Raw genomic sequence first — 17520 nt, 5'->3', positions numbered from 1 at the left:
AGGGAGATAGAGGGAAACAGAGAAAAGAGAGGCAGAGAGAGATTCTAGTCTAGCACATCAGCCCATAGCCAAAATGATGACACATCACTCACATCACATGACATCACATCGCCCACTTTTCAGCCAAGAGTAGCACATGAAAATGGTCGATCATAACCACATGCCACAACAGCAAGACCTTTGGCTGAGATGAAAGGGGTTTCATAACTGACATGTCAGAAACATCAATAGCTGTGTCCCTAGTTAAAGGACCATGTCACCTGGCTGGATCTGGCATTGACTGAGTCTGGCATGCTGAGGACGGCTGCTGAGTCATTGCATTCCTACAGCAACAGAGTGGAATGTCCTCAGAGCTGAGCTTCCACACCTACACGGCGCATCAGGACAAACGTCTGATCTAAAAGGCTTAGTGCCAACACGGCTAGCAGCAGACGCTAAAACACAGAGGAAACGGCTCCCCATAGGCATTCCTGTGCAGCTGTTAGCATGTAGCTAGCTAACTCATCAGAGCCACGCATCCACTACAGTTACTGTAACGCTCTCTTGTCTGGTCTACCAAAGAAAGTTATTAGTCAACAACAAATGATAGAGAATGCAGCAGCACGAATCTTCACCAAGACTAGACGGAGGGCGCCCATCACACCAGTCTTAAAATCCCTGAGGTGTTCTGGCACTTCCAACAGTTCCAAAAGCCAGGACCAAGAGACATGGAGAGGAAGCGATTCGTTTCTATGCTTCCAGCCTTGAAAACTCTGCCAGAGGACCTAAGAATGGCTGAAACTCTATGACGTGTCTCTTTTCTCAGTGGTCTGTAGTGGCTCTGTTGCACATGTGTTTGTGTGTGCACACATTTTCACACTACACTACAGACCCATAAAACAGCTGCCAGGCTCCGTTTAGACAGAGACAAATTACATTATTGCATCATCCAATATGTGGCACCTTAACCTCCAGATCATTGAGAATTGAGGAATCTACTGAAGTTGTGATGTATAACTTTTCCAAAAGAATGCAGAAATGGACGGTTTCTGGAACATTCTGTTGGAACATAAGTAAGTAACAATAGTCCTTTCAAATACATTCAAGGACTGTAGCAATCTTTCTATTTTGACATTTCTTAAGTAGAAAGTGATTGACAATCTGAAGGGACAGGGGGCTTCATGTGACATGATTCTCAGCCTTTGCTATCTGTCCATTCAGCTGGTGGTATCAAATGATTTGCCATTTTACCATTTGGGAATGATATAAAAGCTTGAGTTAGCATGATTGCTAAATAGGTGGCATAACAATGAGTGTAGCGTAACATGTTTCATCAGCTTCCTTCAAGTACACTTGACTTAATTCTGATACTTGGCATAGTTCTGCATTAGCCTACTTGACTGATTGTAATTATAGCTTAACATTTTGGTAATTTGTGATAGTGTAGGTGTCCTTCTTAAGGCAGATCTAGCTTTTTCAAAGGCTGCGGTGGTACAATTAGCACCAGTGGTAACATTGAGATTAGGTCTAATGTTACATGGTCTTGTGGGCCACATCCAAGTCCAAATTGCTCCATTTAATAATTGCATGCTCTTCTTATCAGATTCTGAAACAATATTGTGACTTGGACTTCTGGCTCCTGTCTGTAGTGTCGCTGTGAAATATTACCCCTCACCTGATCTGTGGTGGCTATGAATTGAGCAATCAGTAGGCCTAACAGTCTAATCTTCTAAATGACCCAATCTTGTCAGAGATGGTTTGGCCATGGGTATAACATTAGACCTGGGCACAATTTCTAGTTAGGACATGCAATCCAGCTCAGGCAACCAGTCCATGAAATATTAACGCACCTTGGCAAGGCAACCCACCCACCCTCTCACACACACACACAGACAGAAAAACAAAAGAAAAACGAGACCTGGTTCAATCTACAATCCACTCCCTGTTACGTATATACCCAAATATACAAGTATGTCATAAACGCCTGCTGTAAGTAAATGACAATGATGTGTCCTCTTTCATTTCAAAAAGTGGGAATTGGTAGAGAAAACTTATATCACTGAGGTTGGCCTCCCCCCTCTGACCGTTTAATTATGTATGCTACTCATCTGAATTGAAAGACACTGTCTGCCTACCAGTGGCTGAACAAATTAAATTGCCTTGTGTCGTGTCATTGAATGGGTCCCGTCATCATTCTTCATCTGCAGATTATGTTACAAGGCAAGTACTAACTGTAAATACACCACAAGTTTTGATGATGTGTTTGCCATGTAATGTACATCTAAAAGAGTTGCAAATGTGGTTTCATTACAGAGCAGTGAGGCCTAAACTAAAGGATCTCGTTCCAGGCTCCGTGTGATCTATCCTGATCCAGGAGCTCATGTTGCAGTCACTCTCTACCAGACACAACAACCTGCCAATGACTGAGGTCGGTTAACCTGTTTAATAAACACACTTTCTGCATGTCCCAAAGTGCTCCATTAAAACAGATATCTGATTAAATGAGAGGAACCTATTCCACATCTCTTTAGTTATGTATCTGCTGAAAATGTCCACATGTCAATGCTTTCAAGTATTACAAGTACAGTGTTGTACCCAGTGACAAACAGTTATAGCTGTTGTGTAATAGATTGATTCTGGTCTACAGCTCTCTCAGACTCTCTCAACCTCAGCATATCCCTTGCCATACTGAAGGCAGTTTATACATTTGCAGTCCTTCTGCAATCACAAAACCTCATGGATAAGAACATTCTGAAATATTTACACGTAATATGTCAAGTCTCCACGAAGACGTGCCAACCAATACCCAATAACCAACACATCGGCCTCAAAGGCCTATGTCCTTTCGGCAGGCTGTGAGCTCTGCTATACCAGGTGTTCAAAAAACACAGTACACGTCACAGCAAGCACTGATCTTCACTCTCGCTTCGTTAGACGACTATGGCTGTTCGACAGCTTGGATATTAAAAGAAAAGCAATCCTCTTACTGCCGCCCGGGAACGCCATGCGCACCGTGTTTACCAATGGGAATAGACTGGTGAAATAATTGTATATATTCAAGACATCCGGTTCTACATAACATTCATGGCACGTTTTTGCTATGTAGTCAATATAGCCTATAACTATAGGTCTACACACCTGCCAATGCCGCTCCTGCTAGGAGGAAGTGCTTTAATAAAAGAGGAATATGTTCCCTCTACGCATGATGGGCTTGTGCCTAATCGGTCTTTTTTTTTTTTTTAGTGATACGCTTTGTATGACAACGGTTTTATACACATTTCCCATCTTAACTAGAGACTGAAATGGTCGTCCTATTGATAGGCCAAGGTTTTAAATAGAAGAGATTGTCGAAAGTATTATCCCTACAACCGAAATCGGTTAACTCAGGCGTTTAGCCTACTCTGAGGGATGAGCGTGGCTCCCATCGGAAGTCTACCCCCGCTATCGTTCATACCGCAGAGAGGGCATCCCCCACCCCCCCTTCCATTGACCTTGCAGGGAAATTATTGCCTCATATAAGTTCCTGGCAAAACTGTCAAATGCCCCGAGCGTAAGACAGAATTGGCCTGCCTGAAAATTACAACAACACCTCAACCATATCATTTTCAAAGCAGGGTATTTAACTCGTTAATCGCGTTGTAGTCATTCGTCTTGGAGCTGTAATAGAAATGTGTCTTGAATCTCTGCATGTTGACCATAAGTAAAGTTGGAACCGCTATTCAATTATAATATCCTTTGAAATTTCGCAACCCTTGCTATGTGATATTCGTCCACCACTGTGGTTTTAAGTGGATATATTGCCTCGAAGTAGCCTTGGCTATATTCTCCTGTCACTTCGAAATGGCAGTGGTGGGTAAGATTGCAGCCTAACGCTAAGGTTGTCACCAAATAAACCCTTACGCATTCGGCTATAATTCGTCGTGGCAATAGAATATCGACGCCTACAGAGGAACTGCATTAAACCAACAGTGAAATAACACTATAGGTGTAGAATGATATCTCAATGAAGGTAGGTTATTGCCTCATCCCTGCACCTACTCTTCCGATTGCCTACAGCCTCGAGTAGCCTAGCCCGAGCATCTTCTGGACAGCTCCTTTGCGAACGTAAAGCTTGCAACAGCCAAGGCAAACATATCCTGACAAAAATATTTAGTTTAGTGATCATGCATGAAAACATTTGTAATTTCATACCTTTTCCTGGGCCCGACTGAGCCGTTTCTGGACGTTTTTGGCGAAAATGCCCGTTTTAATTTCGGCCATGGCTGGTACTGAAACTGAAAGGGACGCTTCAGCACCAACAGATCCGCTCACAGTTGTAGCAGAAGGGGGAGGTGTAGCCTTGCACTTAAAGCCACAGCTCAAATTACATAGCACAATTAAAATAGTCTTGAATCCAATAGCGGTTGTCGTTTATTAACGAATTAGTTTATCTGAATAATTCACCAAGGAACGCAGGACTACGCATATATATGTTCTATCCGACCTGCTTGGGCGGAACTCTGCTTTCTGCTGAAAGAATTTCCATGGCTGCGTCAACGTTAAATTACAGATCTTCATCGATGTGGATAGCCTGTCTTTTATGAGATTGCACTGGAAAAGCCCATAGTTGTATTGTACACATTGGTCATAGCACATGATTAAATAGCCTGTGTTCATTATAGGGCTTAGAAAGAGAGAGGACTACAACATTGCTGAACACAGGGCCCACTGACTCTAGGCATTTTCTCTTTCCAGCATATTCACTTCAAATCCTTCTAGATAAATGTAATATTTAAGCATGGCAGAGATACAAGTTAAGTTTCTTCACAGGTTTGAGAATGGTTCAGTGTGTGTGGTTAAAAATGCTTGTGACTAACAGCACAAGATTTCCCTGCACCCAACAAAGTTACTCTATACACCAAAGTAATCACTGATTTTTTCCCTTTTGTTAAACCACATTTAATCAATAAATCAATACTATGGCAGGAGGTCACTGGGGTGAGGCTGAATAGGTAAGGGGGTTGGTAGTGAATATTCTAATAGCCAGGTTCGCTGTGTGTCTTGCACAGGCCCAGGGACAAGATGATCTCCTAGGCCCCCCCGAGCACAGCAGATGCTGATTGGCTGCCTATCGCCTAGTACAAGTGCTGCTAGTGCCTCAGCACTCCTACAGCAGATAAAAAAACGAGTCAGATGTTGTGTCTTTAATTAAATATTTATTAATTAGTGATTAATTTCAAATATTCTTGTCGTTTCAATGGTTGCATATATATGGTTTTATGATATATATATAAATAAACCGTTTAAATGCAACTATATATATATATAGTTGCATTTAAACGGTTTAATAGAAGCCTATATGCAACAATTTAAATCAAATAAAAAATGGAATAGTATGTTTTCAGTCTTTTGAAGTGATAAATTGTGGTTGAAGAGATGACTGCTGCTGCCACCTACTGGATCGTATTGGCTACTCCAGGGCCCGCTCACAACTGTGAGCATGGGGGTCAGATATCACAGGGGGTTATTCCAGTCAGATTCTATTTTAGGAGCCTTGTTCCAGGGAGCCTGAGGAGTATACATGGTATACACACATTCAGATAGACCCTGAAACAATCAGAGCAGAAAGGTCATGTAATCACCATAGGTGGGCTGAAAATGGAGTGAAGTCTCTCTGGTAGCCAAAAGGGAACAGGTGGCAGAAAATGGGCAACTGCTGCAAAGGCCAATCTGAAAATAACCTCGTGAACAGAGAAGGTTTCCTGAAAGAAAAAGCGAAGAACCCTGGGGTTATCGCCAAAAGTGATGGCGTATCTCAGGAAGAGGCTGTGGAGGGGTACAAGAGGAATGCAATGTCTGGGAATGGTTCAGTAAGAACATCAGTAAAAAGGTAAATAATAATAGAATGGTTGTCTCACTTAAAGTGCCTCAACAATCTTTGAGTGGTTTACGTTCTATGTCCACTGATACCTTGTCCAATCTGTCGTCTGACCAATATGCTGTCCTCCAAAGGCATTTCGCTCACTCAATGACTTATGTAAACAACATTTCCCACAATCCGTCTGCACCAGGAAGTGTTTGAAATCGTGAAAGGATTAGTAGTAGGTGGATTAGCTGTCATGCTTTCATTATTTTTCACGACTATTTCAGTGTAAATAACGAAAATGCATACGACAAGCGGTCAGAACTAGGGCTGGTAAGACGAACCCTTCAATTCCCCCTACCCAGTTATATTTCTAGTTAGCTTGATCTAACTAGGTAGCTAGATAGCTACCTAGCATCTATGTTTATGCTACAAATAATGGATAGTGTATCAGTAGCCATCGCTCAGTAGCAGACTATTTCCTAAAATAGTAAACAGCGTGTTTCTCTAAGTGTTACAAATGTACGTTATCAAGCCAATGTTAAAATCAGCATACATCTAGTGAGCTAAAGTTAGCCTATACTTTTGATGTTGGGTGGTAGTGGATGGCCAGTTGGCATTACGAATGGTTTCAATTCCTCTAGTTACAGCGCCGTCCTTAGGAATGAGGTCCATCCCGTGCCCGTAAAGACTACTATGCCTCCGGTTCATCCCGGGGAGGAGGACCCAGATGGTCATTGGGATTCTGTCAAACAAGATAACCGCCTACAAGAGTTAACATTAGGCCTGCCTTCTACTTCCTCTTCTGACTGTCAAGCCAAAAGGGCTGAAATACAAGAGTGTAACCGGTATATGTTATATTAGTCGTTATCACTAAACAAGTAGGCTACCCTACTTTTGTGTGTTTGGCATGTGAAAGTGCATTAATGTCTAACCTGTGACACTGCTTTTTTCTCTCCGGAGTAACAGTTCAATTCTTTGTTTTTAACCATTGTCTAAGATTTGGGGATGACTCCCACGTGAACTGTTCACAGCCGAAAGAGGGAAATGCTGTAGGGAGCTGTGAACAGATTGCTGAACCAAATGATGAAAACCGGCCTAGACTGGCGAGAACCATGGACAGAACTACCCCAGCAATGCTGTCAACATCTCAGGACAAAGCCACTGTTCGAATAGGCTCAGAAGAACACAAGGTTCCTGTCACCTCCATAATGCCAGAAGAGGACCACAGGTATTCCAAAATTCCCCGCAATTGGGTGCTTGACTGTTTGTGTAAGACAAAACAAATGTGCTACTTAAAGATTGTCAAGAATATTGATGGTAAGATTCTTTTTTTAATGTTGTTTTCCTAGTGAAGAAGACCTGTATAGAGGAGAGGAAGAAATTGAGAAGGAACGACATGCAAAAGACAGCACGTGTCCTGGGAGTCAGTCAGCATGTGAGTGAAGCAGCACGTTTGTTTAAGAAGACATTTTCCTCAGGCCACACCCGCTCTCACCTTTCAGACTTCCTCCACATATGACTCCAGATGGGTTGCTGGTACCTCAGCATTGTTAAAGTTCCACAAACGATAATAACAGTATAATATAATAAAATGATAACAGCAGAAATCATGGGTTCAGTGTCTGGCGAGCACAAACACAAGAAATAAGTTCACTGAACCTTTTTTAGCAAATGTATTAGGTTTACAGTAGTCAGTAACAGTACAGTAGAGTCTAAATGACTGAACAGTAGTATTCTCACTTTGAGGTGGTGAAAAGTCATTTTTTTTCTTGTCATCAGTGGCTTCAGAGGACCAGTGCAGTGTGGAAGAGCCAGTTGACCTCCTGACCTATAGTCAAAGAGAGTGGAGGGGAAACACCAGCAAAAGTGTCCTTATCAGAAAGGTCAGTGTCCTAAGAGGATGTTGCCGCTGAAGAACACTTTCAAATGGACCTTTTATATGCTGCATGATCATGGGGCCTATGCTGTGTATGTGTGCAGTAGAGTGATTCAGCATTCAAGTGTTTTATTTGACACATGTTTACAAGTGTATTTAAACGTGTGCTTAAACTGGCGGAACAAAGTACAGCAGTGTGGAAGATGAGTGCAACAGTGTCCCACATGAGGCACTGTATAAATATTGGTAGTTAAAGGTACAGTCCGCAATTCTTCCAAAAGGTTGATATTTGAGCTCAACAGCCAATCAAATGACATCCTCCTGAAGCAACGTGTTTATCGGCTGGAATTGAAAAACTCTGTGTGTAAGAACACCGGAGTTTTTTTTTTTTACGCACACACGGAACAGACAGTTAGAGGAATTAGAACAATTTGCTGAATTTGACCAAAAGTGTATTGTATTAGAATTGCAGACTCTACCTCTTAATGACTCTGAAGATTGTGAAGATGTTTCAGTGTCGACATCTTGCCTTCCTCTTTTGAATGTTAGGGTTATGAGAAGATATCCCACGAGTTTGACGGCCTGCGCAGGGTGAGGGGGGATAACTACTGCGCACTAAGGGCTACCCTCTTTCAGCTCTTCACTAAGTCCAATCAACTTCCAGCCTGGTTAGAAAACCATGATATCAGCCTGGTGTGTATTATTTGCAATGGAAATGTGCCTATGTGTTTAAACAGAAGCTGTATTTATTTTTCATTAGATTCACAGCATTCACATTACAGCATTCCCTCTTTTGAATTTAATTCTTGGCGACAAGTGTTTGCACTGGAGTCATTTATTCCAACACTACGGTTACTCTGCTGGGACTGATATTGTGACAGACATGTCAGAAAAGTCCATGTGAATTCCAGAATCCCACCTTTTAAGTTTACTGATCAAGCCTTTCCCAGAATAACCTGTCACTCACCTGGTCGCCGCTTCATTTTGTGGTTCTGTGCAGTGGCCAACAGAGATTCCATCTGAGAAGGATCTGGTAGATCAGTGGAAGTTTCCCTTTGAGAACTGGAGCAGCACCGGGGGAGCTGTGGAACAACTGGGCCACTATCTAAAGCTCCTGAAGAAACGGGTCATTGCTTTTATCTTTGTCTCATCGTATCTTTACTCTAGTCTCATTCTTTCATGGAATAAAATAACTGATGCACAGCATGGAAGTGAATTTCACAAATACTGCTTACTACTGCTTACGCACGTAACTGCACCTAAGTAGCCTCCGATTATGCCTGTGTACTTAGATTGTGCTTTGCCTCTGTTAGAAGTGTTCTAAATGAACACTATAATAATCATCCATGTCTCCTCCCTCTGCAGTGGCAGGAGGCGGTGGAGGCCCGCGGGCCGGAGGAGAGGGAGGCTCTGTGCCAGGAGGTGTTCCAGGGTAGGGAGGAGGAGTACGGGCTCCTGGAGGCCCTCAAGTTCCTCATGCTGCGGACGGCCGCACAGCTGCACGGCGCCAGCGAGCGCGGGGACGCCGTGCCCGAGTTCTGTTGCCTGCTGTTCGCCCGCGACTCCTCCCGCTGCCCCAGAAGCCTTCTGACCAACCACCTGCAGCATGTGGGCTTCAGCGGAGGGCTAGAGCAGGTCAGAGCACCCCTGTGCCCTGTCTAGCACAAGCAGGATAGCTAGCTGGTGCTTTTGACCTAGGCATACTGAACAATTATGCTTCAAAATAAATAGTATAATGAAGAATGAAATGCCAGCACGGCAGTAGAAAGAGGATAAACTGTCATTAACATTACTGCCAATGTATTTATTTATTCCATTTTGAGCTGTGAATTACCTTTACCCAAGTTTTTGACTTGCATGATTTGTACAGTTGTACAATATATTTATATTTAACAGCATATACTGATATACAGTTAAGCAAAATAGATGTAGATGACATTAAGAAAAATGTCAACTTCTTTTGTCTTTACTGCAGGTGGAGATGTTTCTCCTTGGCTACTCCCTACAGCAGACCATTCAGGTCTACCGGCTCTACAAGGCCGACACGGAAGAGTTCGCCACCTACTACCCTGATGACCACAAAGAGGACTGGCCTCACCTTTGTCTGCTGACGGAGGACGACAGGCACTACAATGTTCCAGTCCCCAGAACGCAGAAAGCATCTAAGCCCAACTCCTCAGGCAAGCCCTTGTGGCTTCCGCCCTCAGGAAGTACACCTATGCATGGACCCCCTAACCAGACAGGGAGGACCTACGTCTAATTTATTACAGCATATTTGCCCCTACTCTGACAATCAAGAGTGTGGAATTCAATTATCCAATGCAAATGCTCTTTTTAGGATAGGTGTGTGTATGTAAGATGTAATGTTTTGTTTTTGTTTTTTAATTATGTGGTTGTATAAATTGATTATTAGCATTCAGGCGGTGATTGTTTAATCATATGTTTTGTGCTGTAGTTTTAAGGTTTTCTCCCCTCTGTTGTTCCAAAACAGATTATTTTTTATCCTTTTATTATCTTCTTTTTTTTTTATCTGTTTTTAAATTTCTTATTGAGTAGGCTGTATTGATAGAGACATTGCTGACATGAAACTGAACTTCTTTGAATGAATGAGTCATAAGAATAAATCAATTTGTTTACCTCTTAGATGAAAACCTGTGTTTTCATTTTTCCTATTTGCTGTTGTTGGTCAGTGTTTTTGCGTAGTGAGCTCAGCCACCGAATTCCATAAACAACTTTCAACTTCCCCCTCATGTCATTCTCACCTGCAGTTCCATTCCTCAACTTATGGTTTTGCTTTTGTGGCACTGTTAATTTGAAATTGTAAAGCTGCATTGAAATGCCAATGAATTTTAAGCGTTGAGGTCAAAACGAATCTGGATGCCAACACTGATTGCGACATACCTTTTAGCTGAACATTATCCCATTTACATTTACATTTAGTCATTTAGCAGACGCTTTTGTCCAAAGCGACGTACAAGGGAGAGAACAGTCAAGCTAAGAGCAATAAAAAGCATGGTGTAACAATAAATACTACTTTACATGAGAATTAGAAAACAACGACCTAGAAAAAAGGAAAAAGAAGTGCCGGAATGTAACTGCTGAAGTGCAAGTTCCCACACTGTCTATAACCTCAGCCTGATGGGTTCAGGGTATGGTGTAATGACATTGTCTATAACCTCAGCCTGATGGGTGGGTGGGATATGGTGTAATGACAACAGGAGTTGTTGAAAAATGATGTGTGTGTGTGTTTTAGTCTGTGCAGTCACCCGTGTGTTTGTGTAAGGTTTTGATTGTAAAGATCTCACTCTAGTATTTATCCCATGGGGTTGGCCCATTTGTATCACAGAAAACCCATTACAGATCATGAACCCATTGCCCCCACTCTATTTGGGCAGGGTCGATGTTGTACTGCCTTTTTGAGGTTTGGAAGATAAAGATAGAAGATATGCGTTCCTGCGTAGATCAAGAGATTCAGCCGGGGTTGAGACTTTTAAGGTAAAACCATTACCCTTCTGATGACTGTAGATTATATTCAATTAAATTGTATTGATATAGCGCCATAACAATACAATTGTCTCAAGGTGCTTTACAGAGCCCAGAGCCTGGAACACCTTAGTGCAAGCACAATGGCAGCAGGGGCAAGGAAAAACTCCCTGATAGTCAGGAAGGAACCTTAAGCAGAACTATGGCACATAAGGGGGGACCCATCTGCTTGAGGTCGGCCGGGTGGATATGTATATTTAAAGTTATATGTCAAATATTAGATTGTTCGTCTGATTATAAAAGGGGAAGCTGATGAATCAGAACAAAGTTTCGGGATGTAAGTTTATTTTGCCATCACACAAAAGTTTTCTAAGGCTACCCTAATCCCAATTCTGTCAGGGTAGATAGTCTTTTATACTGAAGATAACCAAAATCAGAGTGTCTGCTCTGGGATGAAAACAGGTGTAACAGTGATATGGTTTTAATCAAATATAAATTAAGAAATAGGCAATAATAATAAGGTCATGCCGGGAAATATAAAAAATGAGGGCCAAAGTTTGATATTTCCCGGCATGACCGAACGGTTGAGGTTAGTAAGTTTATTATATGGCATTTTTCGCTCCTTTCATTTTGTAAATGAAAATAAATGGTAATTGTAAATTGAAAACATGTGGTTTTGTTCAGCTCTCAACCAATTACTTGCTAACTTCAAGTTACAATGATAAATAGAAAATGGACAACATGGCTCAGCTAAAATTGCTTTAATTTACAGTAAGGTAACAAAACAAGTGATTCAAACTATAGTTTCTAGTCTTCATCATCACTTTCAATAACAAATCTTCGCTTCTTCTGGATTTCCTCATGGTTGTAGATGTTTTTATTTTGATCTGGATAGTGAGCTTTCGCTAATTTTGAAAATGTCGTCAGAGGGCAATACGGATCCGTATTGACCAGTGAGGAGGGCAATACGCGGCTGGCATGACTACGCATTAGCCGATCAGAACGCTAGTATTGTAGTTGCCATATAATAATACAATTATAAAATTAGCCAGCAGATAGAATAGAGTACTAGCCATATGAAATGCAGGCGAGAGCAGGTTCTGAATTACATTATGATCATCATGATCAATGATTAATATCATTGTTTCCCTTGATATTGTTTCAGTGCTGTTACTGTTCATATGGTATTTTATCATTACTCTAAATATCGTGTGTTTGCAACTGTATCGCTAAGTCTTGCAATGGTTTCGTGGCTTCTGGACAGACATGATATGTTCTTAGTGGAGGGAAGGAGTGATTCAAGAGGCTTATTAGGAGCTCAAAGTTCGTGTGAATCACTTGCCCCTTGCCTTAGATACTATTCCTGAGGAATCACATTATACGGCTCTTGGTCATGTGGGCCACTTGGAACAGAGCGGTGCTCCAGATGTATAGGGCCATAGTGCCAGGGTGGCCTGGAAAACCACACACTCGTTGACATTTCTGTAGTCCAGAACCACAATGACTCAAATACATTTCGTCCCACGAATGGAACAATTATGTGGCATTCCCCTACCGTGCATCGCGGATGCCATGTTTTGTGAGAGGTACCGTGTTCTGTTGACCTGGGTATCTTTTTCTATACGCAGCTAGTGACGTCCAGAAGAGGAGTGGCTTTCATGTGCCGACTCCAGAGAAGGTTGATCATTTAAGAAGAGTTAACCATGGGGCCAGCTACTGCAGAATAGCAGCAAGCCGACGGATCACGGCCTGCGAATTATCCTCCCTTAATCTGTCGTGAGAGAGAGAAACGCCTGCGCGTAATCACAGCGGCTTCAGAGCCCGATTTTATGTATTTATTTTTCTCTCCGCCGATGGATGAACAATGGAGAAGCCGTCAGCAGAAATTTCTGGTGACCCTCCTCTTTTCCCCTGCAGTAGATCATTGTTTTTGATGCTGTTGTTGTGTAGGAGGGCAGGGACGGACCTGATCTCGTTGGATTTCTGCTAGAAAACACCGATAGCACCATCGCGCAGCGACTCAGTTTTTCATCCTCTCGGCTTCCACCAGCAGATGTTCGCAGTGCTGTCATCCCGGCGAAACCATGGTGAAATTTCCGGCTCTCACACACTACTGGCCTCTCATCCGGTTTTTGGTTCCACTGGCAATCACGAACATTGCCATCGACTTCGGCGAACAGGTACGCTTTTTGTTTATGACATTGTTATGAACCATCCTTATGAACATCATGTATTTTCTGCACAGTTTATATTTGGTCGGGTGACCATTGCAGGTTCACTCCCAGCATCGCATAGGCTACGCATTTGATTTGGCTTGTGTAGCCTACTGCAGCAATTGCATCTTGTCAAATGTCCCTGAAGAATTAGTGACAGAGGCTACATGTTAACAGCTATGCCTTCCCATGATGCTTGACGTAATTCCCCTTCCCTCCATCGCCACACTACACGGAGAAGAGTGACTTTGGTAGCAGAACGGATCTCCCAAATGGGAAGAATAGCGGCTTGGCCCTCCAGTGCATCACAAACAACATACATGAGGTGATCACCTGGGTGGACGTCAACAGCTGGTCATACAGTGGATCTGCTAACATGTGTCAAGTTGTATTCAGGGAGGGAACAATGCGAGGCAAACATTTTAAGCGAGGTGATTGTGCCGTTTTGGATGGGCTGATTTTTTTTGTAGCCATGCATGTAGTAACCTCGCCGTGAACTGGCCTTGTTGTCGTTGTCAGACAATGATTTAGGGCCGAAATGCAAGTTGTCATGTGTTCTGTTGTTATTTGGTGTGAAATAAATAAAACCAAGGGTCACATTATTTCCCTGACACAATGAAAGCTAAACCGATGAATTTATGGATATCTGACAACGTTCCATACATATTTTTGTGAGGTGCTTTCGGGACGGCACAAGGAAGATTCACGATGTAGCTGTCTTGTCTGGGATCACTACATTTCCAGTCCATTCTTTGAAAATCAGTTGAGTAAAGAACATGTCGCTTTGCGGTTGTTAGATTTTCCTAGGCTGCTTCATCAGAGCGTTCTTGTTTAATAACGCTTTCTCTCTTTGATAGGCTAACACTTCCCTGTTGATTTTTTTTATCTGGTTAAAATGGTCTTTCAGATTATTTTCATACATTCACCCAAGGTAACTCCAAAATCAAGCAAATTACTAATTAGAGGCATCAAATCGCATGTGTACAACCTTCTTACAAAGGACATTGCTATGGAATAACTTGGTCGCAGATATTACCTATTCGTCATACTTAAGTAAGGAACCTGGCATTAGCATTCCAAAAATGAACACGACACCCACAGTCATCTGAAATACAACCTGCCAATCAGTCATGAGCCTACTTTGTCTAAAATTGCCACATGACTTCACTCACCATAATAATTTCATGAGCATTTAAAACAGTGAAAATGTAGGTAATGATAATTTGCCTGTAAAACTGAAATTTGAACATTTATTTTGAGCATGTGAACAGGTCTTTCCCCTCAGTGATTATGGAAAGAAGTCAGTAGTACCATGTCAGTCAGTCAGTGTTGCGGAAGACAATAAATAATTGACGAATAAGTGAATTCTGCCCAGCACGTGTGATGTGGTTAATACCACGAGGTAGATAGAGAGCAGAAAACTCTCAAGGGAACGAGCTCACAGTTACTTCCAGCTGCCACAGTTTATCTTTTCCCCACATTGTTGTAAGGCTGTTGAGATTAACTGCCTTGTTCCCCAGCCCGGCTTCATTGGGTGTCTAGAACAGTGTTCTCACGAAGCTCCTGAGTGCTAAAATAAGTAAGCTAAGCTAACTTTTTTTTTTCATATAATTTCTTTCCACGTTATGATGTTATTTCAATCTATATTTTTTGTGGTACTAACTACTTGGCCCGTTGTTTTGTTTTTCCAACCCTTCCAGTGTTAATAACATTAAGCTTCTAACCAACCTGCAACCGCAGCCACCACGAACAGTAGGGAGAGCATGTGATCCACCTGCTCCCTTTTATGACTGAGGAATGGTCCTTGTGTGTATGTGCACGTGTGTGCATGTCATTCAGTGGAAACAGGGGCTCAGTGACACAATTGAACGTGGAGTGTTGTGATATGAATACTCATATTATGCTCCGTCTTTGGGATTTCTGGTGTTGTGTGTGAGCAGTGAAGTGTCAGCGCTAAACTGCAGCCTTGACATGATGTCTGAGATTCCCTGTCAGCTGATGAAATAAATGTTTTCACCCACACTCCCAACTCAGGTACTCAGTACATACCTGTCAGCTTAAAATCAGATTTGGAAATTATCAGGAGAATAAATGGAGTGAAATCACCCATGGATAGCATCCCCTGATATATTAGATGCAGCAACTGTACAGCTATATGCTATGCTATGACTATATACAATAAAACACAGAGAACCTTGGCCCATGGCCCATCCAAAAATATGACAGTAATTGCAACCATGAATATTTTTAACTCTTGCAAGCAAACATGCAGACTAGCGGAAATATAAATAGAGGCACTGTTCATACCAGGATGAAGGAGAAGTCAGTTGACAATGAGGTGGACATTTAGAGCCAAGGTCAAGAGGACCAAATATCAGCAAGTGCCTGTTTGAGCAGGGGGTGCATTTTGCTTTTTCCATCTGTCATAACCTCTTTCCAGCAGCAGTGCGACAGTGAGATGTAAAGTGGGGACTTTTCATGCTTTATGTATCTCTTTCCAAAGCCTGTTCCTTCTGTGTCATGGAAAGGAGTCCTTATTTCTTGCTGAACTTGGAAGGACTTCCCTAATGGCAGTTCCCCAAAATTGTCATTGTCCTTGGAAGTAATTTAACATCTTCTACAAAATGTTGTGTACCTCTGACGCAAATGGCTTTGGCTGAGACGCCTTCTGTGTACTGCGCTGGGAGAGAGCCTTTTGTAGGGGATCCAGTGTCTCTACATACATTTGGTAGCAAGAAAGAGCAGAATTCTTCAGTATGCATGCGCAAGTGAGGGAGGGACTGATCATTTGAGACCACTGCTAGAGATGCCAACACTAGCATTGAGATTAGGGGCCTGTGAAGCGAGAGATGTCATGAAAGACATGCATTGTCAAGTGAAACACAGCAGGTAGGTCATGAAACAACAAAAACGCCATTGTCACAGGACAGTGGGATTCTCCCAGGGACACGATGGGGATTTTGTTTAGATGCACATACAAAGAAGGGGATTACCAAAAAAAAAAACAATCTTTACTGTCACTTTGGAGTGTGCTTATTAAGCTAATTCTATTCTAAATCTTCTTTGCCTCTAAGAAAGATTCTTAATACTCACCATACTCAGATCTATTTCATCACAGAGGACATATGTTTGGGAGCTCACTTTATGTCAACCTGTACTCAGTTGTAAGCATTTCTATCCAATTTTGTTTCATTGTTTCATTACCATCACCCTGTGTTTGCCCTGAAGTAATATTTTTCCCAGCCCGGAGGTCCAACATTGTCTAGCTCCTCTTATAAAGGTTGCAGATATACATCAACCCTTGGGACATTATGGTGTAAACAACCACGACCTTGTACCCTAAGCAAACATATCTTTTCAGGCTCTTAACAGGGGCATCGCAGCAGTCAAGGAAGATGCGGTGGAGATGCTGGCCAGCTACGGACTGGCCTACTCCCTAATGAAGTTCTTCACGGGGCCCATGAGCGACTTCAAGAACGTGGGGTTGGTGTTCGTCAACAGCAAGCGCGATCGCACCAAGGCGCTCCTGTGTATGGTTGCCGCCGGGACCATAGCCATCATTTTCCACACCCTCATAGGTAAGTCTGACATCGTCTCAAGCACTTTTTCTCTGGGTGATGTTGGAAACAGCTCCCTATGCTGTTGCCAGACTGCCGTCCTCCATGCACATGGTTTCGGACGTGAAGGCACACGAGGCCTGGGTTTTGGTTTCTGCTTCTCCAAACAGCAGCCCCTCTGTGGCAGGGTGGGGAACACTGATGATTGGAAGGGAAGGGTGACCTCTTAGTTGAATTACTTTTAATCAGGTCAGCCCCCAGGAATCAGACCAGATGTGCTCCGTGCGGTATTTTTCCTCTGCACACATGGGTAACCACAGGAGTAACGGCTCCACGGAAGGAACTGAGTGTTCTGTGCGCTGTCAGAAACCCATTGTGTTTGTTTTAAGAGCTCGTTCTCCATGACAACTCGTGGGCCTGAATTGCCCGCTTTTTCATTCTGAATAGTTCAGGGGCACTCAGAAATAAATGGCGTCTTCTTTCACAAAATGGCAAAACCCATACAGAGGCGTCTCTATGCCCCCTGTGTGGTTGCCCTGTCACTAAGCTTATGTTCTTAATCACTCT

At 42.6% G+C, this 17520-nt stretch overlaps 3 protein-coding genes and 1 long non-coding RNA gene across 15 annotated transcripts in view; 2 read left to right on the top strand and 2 right to left on the bottom strand.

Annotated features, from left to right (window-relative positions):
• The window catches only part of amph (amphiphysin), a 30430-nt gene extending 25850 nt beyond the window's left edge, over window positions 1-4580 (bottom strand). For 5 of the 10 annotated variants that reach the window (XM_031563039.2, XM_031563040.2, XM_031563042.2 and 2 more), the window contains exon 1: window positions 4171-4580. In XM_031563039.2, the coding sequence (XP_031418899.1) occupies window positions 4171-4239 (69 nt within the window). In that variant the 5' untranslated portion in view covers window positions 4240-4580. The remainder of the gene's footprint in view (window positions 1-4170) is intronic. The other 5 variants (XM_031563047.2, XM_031563048.2, XM_031563044.2 and 2 more) reach the window with 4 other exon arrangements.
• Window positions 4581-5556: 976 nt separating this feature from the next.
• On the top strand, window positions 5557-10343 carry otulinb (OTU deubiquitinase with linear linkage specificity b). Of its 2 annotated transcripts, none has more exons than XM_012835887.3 (9): window positions 5557-5848; window positions 6466-6669; window positions 6822-7052; window positions 7174-7259; window positions 7604-7707; window positions 8250-8393; window positions 8701-8826; window positions 9066-9335; window positions 9676-10343. In XM_012835887.3, exons 1-9 carry the CDS (start codon window positions 5664-5666, stop codon window positions 9958-9960), a joined length of 1635 nt encoding a protein of 544 aa, XP_012691341.2. In that variant the 5' UTR covers window positions 5557-5663; the 3' UTR covers window positions 9961-10343. The 2 variants fall into 2 exon arrangements, with proteins under 2 accessions (XP_012691341.2, XP_012691343.2); XM_012835889.3 differs by lacking the exon at window positions 5557-5848 and adding an exon at window positions 6007-6154.
• On the bottom strand, window positions 10181-10715 carry LOC122128855. The gene is made up of 2 exons (XR_006151660.1): window positions 10602-10715; window positions 10181-10432 (listed from the first exon to the last, which is right to left on the bottom strand). It is a non-coding gene; the product is annotated as an uncharacterized LOC122128855 (long non-coding RNA).
• Window positions 10716-12653: 1938 nt separating this feature from the next.
• ankhb (ANKH inorganic pyrophosphate transport regulator b) overlaps window positions 12654-17520 on the top strand; it is a 16973-nt gene continuing 12106 nt past the window's right edge. The window contains exons 1-2 of one of the 2 annotated variants that reach the window (XM_031563154.2): window positions 12654-13363; window positions 16758-16974. In XM_031563154.2, the coding sequence (XP_031419014.1) occupies window positions 13268-13363; window positions 16758-16974 (313 nt within the window). In that variant the 5' untranslated portion in view covers window positions 12654-13267. The remainder of the gene's footprint in view (window positions 13364-16757; window positions 16975-17520) is intronic. The other variant, XM_031563153.2, reaches the window with a different exon arrangement.

The sequence above is a fragment of the Clupea harengus genome, chromosome 25, assembly GCF_900700415.2.
Source record: "Clupea harengus chromosome 25, Ch_v2.0.2, whole genome shotgun sequence".
NCBI classification, from domain to species: Eukaryota; Metazoa; Chordata; class Actinopteri; order Clupeiformes; family Clupeidae; genus Clupea; species Clupea harengus.
The sequence above is the reverse complement of the archived record's forward strand: the minus strand, read 5'-3'. Positions and strand labels throughout refer to the sequence as shown.

Coding starts and splice junctions, on each gene's coding strand:
- otulinb (XM_012835887.3), top strand. CDS start 5,664: ATGGGCAACTGCTGCAAAGGCCAATCTGAAAATAACCTCGTGAACAGA. Junction 7,053..7,173: donor ATGCCAGAAGAGGACCACAG/GTATTCCAAAAT, acceptor TTGTTTTCCTAG/TGAAGAAGACCTGTATAGAG. Junction 9,336..9,675: donor TCAGCGGAGGGCTAGAGCAG/GTCAGAGCACCC, acceptor TCTTTACTGCAG/GTGGAGATGTTTCTCCTTGG.